This window comes from Sphaerodactylus townsendi, linkage group LG03, assembly GCF_021028975.2.
Source record: "Sphaerodactylus townsendi isolate TG3544 linkage group LG03, MPM_Stown_v2.3, whole genome shotgun sequence".
Lineage (NCBI taxonomy): Eukaryota > Metazoa > Chordata > Lepidosauria > Squamata > Sphaerodactylidae > Sphaerodactylus > Sphaerodactylus townsendi.
The window spans coordinates 57,453,701-57,467,262 of record NC_059427.1 but is presented as its reverse complement, the minus strand read 5'-3'; the positions used below and the strand labels follow the sequence as shown (position 1 = coordinate 57,467,262).

The 13,562-nt window shown below is 39.0% G+C and overlaps 1 protein-coding gene across 2 annotated transcripts in view; it reads left to right on the top strand.

Annotated features, from left to right (window-relative positions):
• NINJ1 (ninjurin 1) overlaps positions 1 to 13,562 on the top strand; it is a 33,243-nt gene that overhangs the window by 13,175 nt on the left and 6,506 nt on the right. Inside the window, exons 2-3 of one of the 2 annotated variants that reach the window (XM_048490510.1) lie at positions 8,982 to 9,210; positions 11,503 to 12,163. In XM_048490510.1, the coding sequence (XP_048346467.1) occupies positions 8,982 to 9,210; positions 11,503 to 11,681 (408 nt within the window). In that variant the 3' untranslated portion in view covers positions 11,682 to 12,163. Of the gene's footprint in view, positions 1 to 8,981; positions 9,211 to 11,502; positions 12,164 to 13,562 lie in introns of those variants that run through there. The other variant, XM_048490511.1, reaches the window with a different exon arrangement.

The following is a 13,562-nucleotide window of genomic DNA, read 5'->3' as shown; positions in this document are numbered from 1 at the left end:
AGTGTTTTGATATGAAACTATTAGGGAAAAATGTGCTAGACTAGACTGATGCAACAGGAATGATGCATTTCTCTCCATCTGTAAAAAGGGAACTGCAGACTTGTGCAAACTCAGTTTGCTTCAGAATTGTAGTGAGGAAAGAGGAGGGTTCATCCTTTTTGTTTAATAGCTGAAACTTGTATGTCTGTGAGTATTATAAAGGAGGCAAATCATTGAAGACATACTTTCCTTTACAATATCAAAAGCCCAATTCTGATTAGTGAAACCCAGTAGCAATTAAAGAGTTAACCCTCTCTCTCTCTCTGACTTGGAGCAAACTGAGGCCACATGAGCCTGAAATTTGAATTTTGTAGATTGTCAGAGGTGTCACCCATTCTGGATGACATTGCTCACCTCTTGAAGGAATCGGTCTATAGTCTGGGGTACCCTTGGACCTAGTCCTATTGCTAGATAAGCAAATGACTGTTGTGACCAAGAGTGTTTTTTACCAGCTTTTACCATTTAGCCAGCCATAGCCTTTCCTGGGTGTAAAAGATCTGGCTGTTGTGGTACATGCCCTAATTGTTTCTAGATTGGATTACTGCAATGCACTCTATGTGGAGCTGCCCTTGAAGTGTTTGGAAACTTCAGTTAGTACAGAATGCTGCTGCCAGGTTGTTGACTGGAGTCTGCCTTGGGAACCATATCACTTCAGTTTTAGCCCATCTACATAGGCTCACAATTTGTTTCTGGACACAATTCAGGGTGTTCATGCTAACATCTGAAGTCCCATATTTTTGGGGACCAACATACCCAAAGGAATGCCTACTGCCTTATGAACCTACACAACCACCATGGTGTACATATTTTCCCCACTGCTATTTTTCTTCTCTGGTTTAACGCATTTTTTAATAATACTGGAAACATGCAAAATTGACTAGAAGCTTCTATGGGGTAAGAAATTATTTACAACATTTTAGTACCTCTGTTCAATCTACTAGGTCTCAAACTCTCCTCATCTGGTAGGGGAGGAAATGGGAGGATCCTGTTAGCCGACTACCAGCCACTGAAAAAGACATGGCTGAGATGGTTATACTCTGCTCATAGATAGATAAAGGTTGCGCATGACCAAAAAGCAACAGCTAGAATGGCTGTTGTCCGTCCACTCTTTGTCTAAAGCTGGGTAGAAAATCGGGCAGGGATCATTCAGAAGTCTTACCACCTTCTGTGTTTTTGTGTGTGTGTTTTTTTGTATAGTAAATTGCTTTAGGTTTCAGTGGGATATAAATATGTATATAAATAATATAAAGCCAGGCATTCCTTAAAATAACAAATTACTTTAAAACTATAGACGGTAGGTGTCAAACTTACGGCCCTCTAGGTGTTATGGACTACAATTCCCATCATCCCCTGCCAGCATCATGCTATAGACTGTATGAAGCAATAAAAGAAAGCAGACCAGCAAATAGCAGTTAAAAAGCAATCAGATCTCTGTCAGTTAATATCAAATGCTTACCTGTAAATTTCCATGCTGTGAAGTGGCAGGGAAAGAGCCTTTATCTGGCTCAGTATCTCCTCTTAGCTGTAGACAAGCTAATTGCTAGTATAATAAAGGGAAGGGCTGCCTGGGTTTATAAACCAAACCCATCAAACTAAGATCAATTATTCAACATTTGCAGAAAGGAGGACATGATAGAAAGACATTCCTGAAAGCTGAAACTTTCTAACTCTTCAGTATTCTGAACTGAGTCACATGGTTCCCCCTTGCAACCTTGTAAAATTTAAATATAACCGTAAGCAAAATCTCCCTTACTCTTGAGGTGTCACAGTGTAAAACTCAGCCTATTATTATTATTATTACTACTACTACTACTACTACTACTACTACTACTACTACTACTACTACTAAACAACTTGTATACTGCCCTCCCCCGGAGGGCTCAGGACGGTGCACAACACAAATACAATTAAATAAATAAATAAGCTCTATACATTTAAGTATTAGTCCCTGTTAAAATACAGCACTGTAATTACAATATTACGTTACAGAAGGCAACAGATGGCATCCAACAGCTGAAAACTCCCCTGAGGCGGGGACAGCAGGGTTCCCGCTGTTATAACAAGGGGGGGGTGCACGTCAGCGGCTGGCCTCCCCAAAAGCCCGGTGGAACAGCTCATTCTTACAGGCCCTGCGGAACTCATTAAGGTCCCGCAGGTCCTGGACAGCTGGAGGGAGAGCGTTCCGCCAGGCAGGGGCCAGGGCCGTAAAAGTCCTGGCCCGAGTGGAAGCCAGCCGCATCATGGAGGGGCCAGGAACCACCAGCAAATTGGTCTCTGCTGAGCGCAGAGACCGAATTGGGACATATGGGGTAAGACAGTCCCGTAGGTACGAGGTAGATACATCATGCTATATGATGGGCATCTCCCTCTTACACATCTCCTTGGCCTCTGATATTTTGATTGCAGATAAAATCTTTTTCAACTATGTCAATTCTTGTATTCATGCAGAATTCTATGAAAGTAATATTGTTTTCCCTTTGGATCTCTTTATGTTGCAAGATTTATTTTTAGTGAGTTTACCTGACCAATCAATGATCATGCTTTATACCTGTGTTCCAGAATTAATGGCATTATCCTCCTGTGGCATCATTAATGTATGAGAGGTAGATAGATATTTTGTAACTGTGTAAATCACTTGTTTGTGCAGAAAGGGAAGTTCCTGTGAACTGAAAAGTGTGTGTCATACTGTGTCAACCAAGTAACTTTTTACTTGCTATCAGAGTTCTAAAATGGCACATTTTTAATAATTGCATTAGTTCGGAGTTTCAAGTAACTGTGATGAGAAAGGAGAAGAGCATATTAACAGTGCAAGTCTGTGGAAATGAAAGCAACTGTGTTCAGCAAAATTAGACTGTGATATTGGTAAAAGTTTTTCTTACCATAATGTTTTTGATTGACAGTTTGCCAGATAAATGCTTCTATGAATAACACAATGACTTTGACAGCATTTTGGAAACATTTTGTATGTGTCAGTGTTTTCCTTTCTTTTTTCTTTTGTATATATATTTCAAATGAATATTTAACTTGCACTACTTTAAAATGTTATTCAGGAATCTGTGGGTTAGGAAAGGACTTCTATAGGAAGTGTTAAATGCAAACAAGTAGGAAACCCATTTTAGAATTTTGGGGAGACAATGACAGATTAAAAAATGATAGACTGCTACTAGAGGAAGGTGCAAAAGCATGCCTCACTATAGCAGCAGTCGCTAGCAGAACAGAATGGATTAGAACAGTGTTCACATCCAGATATCAATTCCTATGCCACTCACTACAATCACCCTCACGCCACTCATGTGAATACATGAGGCTACCAACTGCGCCTGTAAACACAACCTCTCCACTCATTGCCTGAACACATGGAGAGGGAAGCAGATATGAGCACATGGACCCCAACTCTGCAGAGGCAATGTCCACAATATATTATTTCTCCCTGTGATGCTCTACCACTAAGCCATGGGCCTTCTCGTGGCCTGAACCCCCCTTTCCTTGCATTTACCCTACCAAGCTGATCTGTATCAGTACAACTCAGGCTCATCCTGTACAGCATATTTATAATGCATTGCAATCATAAATGAACTAATTTCCCCTTTTTATAAATTAGCTCTTCTTCCTCCATGAGTGTCAGCCCAGACACTTAATTCCCAGTTGCTTGGGGAACCCCAAACTTGGATTAGGAACATGACTCACAAGGAGGAAGTGATTAATCCTTCTCTTGCACCATCTTCACTATCCAAAACAGCCCAAATGGGGCTAATATCCCCTGTTGGGGATTCAGTGTGTACCAGTGGGGTACACATAGTTTTACCAAAGAAACATATAGCATCTCTAGGGCCATTTTAGATAATTGGTCAGATAAGCCATCCCCATAAACATTTGATTACCACAAACTGGGGGGTGCTTAGTATTCTTGAGGCCAACAGTTCACTTCAAAGAAGCTGCTATGTAATAGTATTCTCTTTGAGAAACAATGAAAAGTGTAAGTTGTTTCTTTTTTACTGTTCAGATAATTAAAGAAGCTATTCACAGCTCTTTGGTATGAAACTTAATGGGAAAATTAATGACTTTTTGGGAAGAAGATTATAAAGGGGAACCTATGTGTGCTGGCTGCTATTCAGATCTTTCAGGCTAAGGTTGTTCCACAATTACTTTACGGCATCCCAATTTGGGTTAACCATTTTCATAAGGATATTGAACCGTTACAAACCAATTTCTTAAGACAAATCTTAGGCACCCCCTAAATGTGTAAGCTGTATGACCCTCTGTGCTGAAACAGGCCAACAATTACTTGAATCCAAAGGATGGTTATCTGCGATCCGATACTGGCTGAAAATACATTTTAACTCAAATGAAGATAATCTTATTTCATTCCTCCTCAAGGATGCAAAATTTACAAATTGATCTAAACCTATTTAGAATAATTAAAATAGGCATTGCATTGGACAACCTGCAATTATGTGATGAAAATATATTTATCAAATAATTAAACAAAGATTAACAGACCATGAAAGATAACTATTATACCCTCATAAGCCATATTCGCCAGGGTCGCTTGGAATAACATCTGGTGGCTCAAGTACAAAATATCTGACCACAGTAAACAATCCGATCCATTGCAAAGCAGTCTCACTAGCAAAATTGAATGCTTTCCCCTCTGTAGTCACTCTTGGGAGATTTCTACAAATCTCATTTTCAGCATGTCTGTGTATTTGTGGATCTAATCAACCAGATACTCTCATTCATATCATCCTTCATTGCTCTTTACATAAAGAAATTTGATCACTTATCCTTGGACAATTACTTGATAAACACAAAGATCTACCGAACAAGGAACGTGTGAAACTGTTGCTAACAGATAAGAATGAAATAACCACATCTATGATGGCTCAGTTCTATCTATAATAATGATTGACAGATCCCATTACGTTTATTATAACACAAGCTGTTGATAAAAGTTGACCCTTCAATGTAAACAAACTTTTAAGATATTTATAATTTACTTTTTATGTATTAAAGGTTTTGATTTGATTTGAATTTGAGAAGAAGAATATCATCTACCTTTTTCAGTTGGCACCAACCATCAGGAAGGAAGGCTTGTTTTAAGTCTACCTTTTGTGATGAATGAATTTACTAAATTAATCATTAGCATACATGGAAGATCCCAACACAGACAAGCTTGGAGGGGCAGCTGAGATGCCAAACACCAGATGGAAGCAAAGTGGGGACAAGTAACCCACTCAGAAGATCTGAAGATACATTCAGATCAACATTCAAATGACAGCAGTACACATATTCTGTGCTTGCTTTCCACTTTTCTTTAACAAAATATCCTTTAGTTGGACTTTTCTGGTTTAGCAGGCAAACTTGTAGGAGAGGCTCAAGTGGTCCTGAAAATACGGATCCCGAGCTGATTGATTGATATCAGTAATAGTTCATATTTCACCTTGAGGTTCAAATGGTCCCAAAATACAGATCCCTTGAAGATTTATTTATTTAGTCAAGTCATGGCATGCCATATATATTCCGCCTCAGACTTAAAGTAAATTACACAGCATGGTGCAATTTATGTCAATAGGAAACGGGCATCCAATGGTTTTCAGAAATTTGCTAACAAGTAGAAATCTAATAACTGCTGAAACCAGGCAGAAACGATCAATTAACATGAAAATAGTGGGATCGTACTTATGATAACAGACAGTAATACTTTGCACAAATCATTGCCCCATCTATTTTTGAAAAATATTTCTTTCTGAAAAAAATATTTAACTATGGTGTAGTCCTGTTACCTGTGTAAAGAAGTTCCCTGAATACTTCAGTTGTACATAGTTTGCGAAAAGCCAAGAGGGTGGGAGCCTTCCTTACCTCATCAGGCAGGCCATGACATTCAGTTTCCAGGCCTCATTTGTACCAATTATTTAGTACTTTGATTTGGTTTTTCAGAAGATGGAAAAAGATGGGAATGAACTGAAGCTCAACTGGAAAGATATTTTTGGCTGTTAAACTAGACATTCAAACCATTCAGACCAGTTCTTTTTCCCTCAGGGTTAAAGCTTAAACAAACAAGCCCTGCTGCATAAGGTTGTATTTCCAGTGCAGAAAAAGCTGCTGCTGCCTTATGATTTCTCTGCCGGCAACTCTTGCAAAATATTTGTGCAGTTATTTTGTAAAGATTCTAGAAAAAATGAAGTCAGATTTTGTAAACTTGCTTTCCTAGAATAGAGTGGGAAGTTATTGTTATGACAAATTGGTGGTGCCATTTTTTTTCTTGGAAAATTTTTATAGCAGAAATCACCTACTAGGCTGAAATTGGGTTTAAAAGGAACAAGATTAGACATTTGAAATCCAGTGGTCATCATGGAATATGTGAAATCTGGCTGCTTTTTTTGGTCCACACTACCGAAGAGTAGACATTGGGTCCTCCTTGTAGATATATATATTTTAAAAACTCTTAGGAGATGGATATACTTTTTCCACAATGATACAGTAAGCCGAACAAGATATTTATGATGTAAAAAAAACAACAACCCTAACGCATGGAAGCTGAGACACTTTTCCTACATTTTGTCAATTGTTGTGTTGATTCCCATATGGTAAGCATAAGAAATGTAGTAGTAACATTAAATGATATATACTATTTATATGTATTAACTCATAGCACGCATAAATGTCATGAAAAATGCAACTTGGTTGTTGCGGGGGACTTTTGCTTAAGTTACCTGATCATAGTGTGTTCCATACAGAGGCTTTTGTGGAGAGGATTTTTCAAATACCTAGAATCTGTATCATGTGATTAGTTCTTTCAGCCTTACGCAAGTTTGCTCCTACCAACTATCCAAATCTGAGATCTTGTAATGTTGTTCTAGAGGTGTTCTTCAGAGATCCAAAAGAGCTAAGTTCACCATTGGAACACATTCCAGAGGCTTGTGAAATTCAATGTAAACCATATTTCTGTAATCAAGTTTCACATAACTTCTCAAATAGGATTTATGATTGTGACTTTAATTATGTATGCTTGAAAAATAGCTCTGGGTAATAAAGTATTTACATTTATCCATAATTTTAAAATATACTCTATAAGTTATATTTTCCTGGTCCTTTTTACCAAACAATTCTAAAATTCATATTTTTATACATTAATTGTATTTTTTTGCACACGCATATATTTTACTACCTTTATCCTACACTACAGTTCTGAGTACCGTGACCCAATGGTGTCTGCAGGGAAGGGCAAGGGAGAACATTTACCCTTTGTCCCCCAGAATCCTAATTTTGACACTTCTTTAACACACACACATACTCCTACTATTCCATCATCCTTTATCCCATCCTCCAAGTAACTGATGAAAATATTGAATAGCACTGGGCCCAGGGCAGAACCCTGTGGCATCCTGCTAGTTACTTCTCTTCAGGATGAAGGTGAGCCATTGGTGAGCACCTGTTGGGTTTGGCCAGTCAACCAATTACAAATCCATCTAACACTAGCATTGTCTAGCCCACATTTTATTAGCTTGCTTGTAAGAACATCATAGGGAACCTTGTAAAAGACTTTACTAAAATCAAGGTATGCTAAGCCCACAAAGCAGCATACCTTACCTTGTCACTCTATCAAAAACAGCTTGTCACTCTTTCAAAAACAGATATAAGATTAATTTGACATGACTTGTTTTTGAGAAAGCCATCTTGACTTTAAGTGATTACAGCATCCCCTTCTAAGTGCTTACAGAGTGACTGTTTAATGATCTGCTGTAGAATCTTTTCTGGTATTGATGTCAGGATGACTGGACTGTAATTGTTTGGGTCTTCTTTTTTCCCTTTTGTGAAAATGGGAACAACATTAGCTCTCCTCCAGTCCTCTGGGACTTCTTTTGTTGTCTAGGAGTTTTCAAATATTATAGCAAGTGGTTCTGAGATTACTTCTGCCAGCTCTTTTACCTCACTATTTATTTTGTGCTAAATCTCCCCTACTGTATCTTCACTTCCATTTTCCTCTGGTTGTTTTCCTTTTGGAAAAGAAAGTGTTGAATAGCTCTGCCTTTTCTCCATCCCCTGTTGGCATTTTGCCATCTTCTCGACTCAGTGACCCTAACAAATCCTTTTTCTTCTTTTTGCTACAGACATAACCAAAAAACCTTTTAAAAATTGCTTTTAACTTCTGGCAAACCTGAACTCATTCTGATCTTTAGCTTTTCTGACTTTCTCCCTACATATTTTTGCCTATTTGATTGAGAATTCTATAATGTTGTCATTCATTAGACAAATGGAGGCTGCATGTCTTTCTAGCACGTTACTCTGTTATTCTTACATGGAAAAATAAAAGCAGTTGGTTTGGTTAGATCAGCAATGTGTAATCTCATACAATGCAGTAAATCTTCAAGGAGAGCTCACTTTTATTGCTTCTGATGACTGAGTGTTTGATGGGTTGGTTCTGTTGCCAATGGTGTAAAGACTGCAGCCATTTAAATCAATAACCCACAGGTATCATTAAAAGACTGCCTCCCCCACAGAATAATTCCTGCGGATACCTGTATTACAAACCTATTGCTTGTGTCTTGTAACAAAACACTTTGACTTCTGATACTTCGATAAACATAATCAGAATTTGAAGCACAGTAAATAGATGATTATTCTGTACTGTGGATTATCTTTAAAAATTATCTAAAAAGGGAACATGGCAAATGCACTACCACAGGGTCCACCAAGGCCGCTACATTCATTCAAGGAGATCAGGGTAGCTTATATTTGCCTCCCAGGATGATTCACTTCAACACTGCTGAAGGCCAGGCCCTCAGCTGTGAATGAGTTATTGCATGCTTCCCATCACCAGGGGATTTTGTGTACCATCTTAGCTTATAAAAGAACCCTGCATTTTCAGCTGAGAATTAGCTATCATATTCTGATTTGTTGCTTTTTTCCTTTTTATGTATTTGAAATATTTTGCCTTGCAGCCTCAAAGACTGTGGCAGAGAAATGGACCAATTAACATTAATCATTACGCTAATAAGAAGAGTGCAGCTGAAAGTATGTTGGACATTGCTTTGCTTATGGCCAATGCATCCCAGCTGAAAGCAGTGATGGAACAAGGACCTACCTTTTCATTCTATGTTCCTCTTATTGTCCTCATCAGCATCTCGCTCACACTACAGATTGGAGTCGGTGTGCTTCTGATATTCCTTGGTATGTACAGAGACAAGACTTTTTTGTCCTTAATGAATAGTTTCTTTCAAGTTTTAAAAGGTAATGCTAATTTTTTTTAAAAAAATCACTATATTCTGGGGGTTTTTTTACAACTAGCTTTCTTTCTAAAGCATTGGTTCTGTCTGAAGATAAATATTTAATGTCTGCTAAAAAATTAGTGGAAAATAGAAATATATTCAGAAATATATTCTGAAATATATTCAGAAGTCTGGTGATAAGCCATATACCAATACAAAAGTAATGGCAAGATGTTACTTTCGTTTTTGACAACAGTGTCTTATTTTACAAATCTTAAGACACAAATAATGCATGGTATGAAAGTTGTTCTAAAGCATACTATATATTTTGTGTATGTTTTGAAAGAAACCCCTGAATGTCATTTTGTTAGACTGGCTTCTGTTTTTTGTCAGTTTACCACTAAGATGACCGTTGCATGATTATGGCACCATAAAATGAGGTGTGTCATTCAGAGAGAATGGGAAGAGCAGTCACTTTCTCTTCTTGATATAATTGTTCATTAGCCTGTCTGGTGTAATCAGTAGATTTTGCTGAGGGCTCTGAAATCCAGCAAGTTCTTCCCATCTCTAGAACTTCTTTGGTTCTCCCAGTAACCCTTACTGTGAAAAATGAATGATTAGCACATTTGCAGAAAGAGAAACATGGCAAATGCTCTACCACAGGGTCCACCAAGGCCGCTACATTCATTCAAGGAGATCAGGGTAGCTTACATTTGCCTCCTAGGATGATTCACTTCAAGACACTGGAAAAAATCTCAAGACCCTGGATTCTTTTCTGTAGTAGAACAGACAAGAGAGAGTTTGATTTATGAGCCGTTTAGTGAACTCTGTATATAAAGTAATTTTCTGTTTAACAGTAACCCTAGTAGTTGCTTGGGAAGGTGCATACGAAGTTTAGTGTGCTTTTAAAAGTTTTTGTGATATAACATAGAGCACTTTATTATAAATTGATGTTCCACTGTTTGAAGGGGCTCTAGAATTGGGGGCATAATCTAGAACCTTTAATAATACTAATGACTTCTAGCAATGTCATAGATAGCAAGGTAGATCCTACTCCAGCCTACCAGTCTGCTGAGCAAAGTTTATTCATTTTCTTATTAAAATATTTTTACCCTTCTTTTTGAGTCAAGTTTGAAACCTTCCTCTTGGAAGACGAGGAAGTTGGAGGAAGACTACTTGGAGATGGTTGGATTCGCTCCAGTTTTTGCTTCGATTTGAACATACATATTTCTGTGTGGCTCAGAGAGTCACAGGTCCACTCCGCATGGGTCAAAAACAACGCCCCAGGAATGGTAATAACACCGTTTCGGGGGAGCACTTCGCACGGCTGCCGCCTATGAAATGAGGCAGCACCATGCTTCCCCTCCCCCCCAGCTGGCAGTCATACGCTGTTTTTGAAACTCGCTTAATGAGCAAGATTTTTTCAAAAACATCGTTTTGCAACCGATGCCAAGTGAACGGCACCAGTTGGGAGGTGCCACTCTTAGGCATGTCCTTTCCCCAAAAAATTTACCTTCTCTTCCCTGCATAGCTCTGCAGTGACAAGGGGACATGCCTCCAGCCCTCCATTCACTTCCATGGCTGGGGGAGCTTGTCCCCTCGTCCCTGTAGAGCTGTGCAGGGAAGAGAAGGTAAGGTTTTTTTTGGGGGGGGGGGATGCACCTTCGTGTGGAGGCGACTCTGCGGACCGCGGCAGCTCTAGTTTTACTTAAAAGATAATCTGTCTTTCTGAGACCCGTTCCGCATGGGCCAGGGAAGCAGCTGTACACTGGTATAAATGATCCGGTACAGCCCCGGGGCTGTTCACACGCTCCCATGTGGGTGGCCCTGGAGCTGCCGCAGTCCACAGAGTCGCCTCCACATGAAGGTGCATCTGTCCAGAAAACTTAGTCCACAATAGGAAGAAAGAAAGCAGTCAGAGCAGCTTCTTGTATTCTCTTTTGTATTGGCTTCCTATTATTTGGATGCCAAGCCCATGCCCCTCCTTCAGTTTTGTTAATTTGTGAAGGACAAGGGAGGTTTAAATCCCTCAGGACTCTGTCCTATATTGTTGTGCGGAGGCACCATCTTATTCTGTTCACAGAAGAAAAGAATAGACACTTGTTGGTGTATTCTGCACAGCACCAATTAGAGGTCCTGAGCACGTCTTAAAAAGAACCCCTTTGGCTTTTTTGTCTGCATAGCAGGTGTTTTATTTTTCCTGCCTTCCACCCTCCTTCCCCTGTTACAGCACTTACTTTCATTTTTTTTGCAGCAACCTGTGCACACCATTTTCTACCACTTAAGAGTCCCATTTGCTGCATTTATTTTCCATGGAGGTTTCCTCTGTTGCAGGTCATCCGATTGGTCTTTCCTTGTAAAACATTCATGAATAAACTTTGTTTTCCCTGGCAATCCCATGCACGTGTTGTTTTTTCCTTCTTTTTTGTTTAGAGGAAGCTGTATTTGTAGCTACAATGACACAGATAAGAGAATCGCAGCAGCTTGGAGCAGTGGTCTACCTCCCATTAAGCAGCATTGGGTAGGCCTGGCCTCCATGGACTATCCTACGTTTTTATGTGCATTAAGAACAATGAAAATTGTCTCTTGCCTGTTAGTGTTCATATAGCCAAGCAGGGGACATCATGAAGACAACTCCTGGAAAAAAAGTCCACATTTTAGTGTTTTCAAAAAAACAACAACCCAAAACCGCCTTGAGCTGAAATATGGCATCCTGGGGACATCTTGGAGAAAAAGTTGTATGGTCTTCCTCCCCAAGATGCCTTTTTTTTGGTCCTCAGGATGTCTGATTTGTGCTGTGCCCAAAAGACCATTGACTTCCTTTGCTCCTTGTCAAACTGAGGTGGAGCTAAGCTATAAGCCTATCTTAAAGGATGGGACTTGCAGCCCAAATTACAAAATAATTTTTAAAAATACAGTGCTCTGAATGAAATGGTTCCCATTCAAATTGTAAGTCTGTGGAAGGTATTCTCTGTGATGACGCTGTTCTTAAAAGACCCTTTTCATTTCTTCCTTTTTTTAAGGAGAAAAATTGAAATAGATCAGGCTACACAAAATGACAGTAGGGCTGAAATGGCATAATAGAATGCTTAATTATACCTGTACTTAAGGACAGTTTCAAGTTCTACCTCTATTATATAGTAGTATAATAATGGACTAGGATTACTGCTATTCTATTTGAAAGCTATGAACCTGGCTTTGTCAATAGACACAGCAGTATATTATTACCTTCCACGCCTCCAGTCCTGATGAATCATAGCAGATGTCAGTTCTACAACTAGATCTCTTTTGAATTCATAAATCTGAGTTATACATTATGTATTTTACTGGATTCTTCCCTACCAGCAGCCTGTCTTGTGGAAAAATAAGAACTCGCTGCTCTAACTTCTATGCCAGCTCTTGCTAATTGCTTTGTATCAAACGGGTCACAATACTATTTTCATATCTTGGAAATATGCAGCTTGCTTTCATTTTCTAGTTCTTGTGGCTTCAGAGAAAAGAGGAACAGTATGCCCTTGCCAGGAGCAAAACCACATGTCTGTTTTCAACACGCTCAAATGAACTTTGCACGGACATTTACCAGAGATCAGGCCTCTACTTCATAAAGCAAATTGCATTTGAAACTCAGCAGAGTTCCCCAAAGTGTTGAGTGGCATGGCATAGAAGTGAGGTAGTCAAAGGACTAGATTAAAAAATCACACTGGGCCTTCCCCAAACCTAGTACATTCCTTTGTATTCTAGGCCATGTTTGCTGCAAACAATTATTTTAACAGTTAACTCTTTTACATTCAGTTCATTTATATTGCTTATCATATTACTATCTGAACATATTTTAAAAGCAGTATTTTTGAAGCATAATGGATCTGTGCAGTAGTAGCAGACAGTCTTGGTTCTCTGCTGATGTGGAATCTGTCTTAACACACACACACCAGCCAGAAACCAGCATTCATACTGAAAGTAAGTTTTAACAAAATCACCTGATGTGGCCTCTATCTCTTTTCATCCTTTTCCTTTGACAGTTCAGACAAAGGGAACATGCAAGCTAAGAAACAGTAATGTTGTTTACACAGCTGAAGCTCTCAACAATGTTAAGCAACTTCTTGCAAGCCTTTGGTAGATCACTGAACATACGTAACATTCCCTCTTTGTAAAAGTAAACGGGTAGGAATGGCCATCTGTAAGCAGATTTCGGACTAGGAGAAACTGAACAACTCGATAAAATAAAACAATGACAAATAGCATTTACAAATATGAAAACTGTGTAAACTTCAGGGAATCATTTAAATGCCTGCTTCTAACAAATGACTTCTTAAT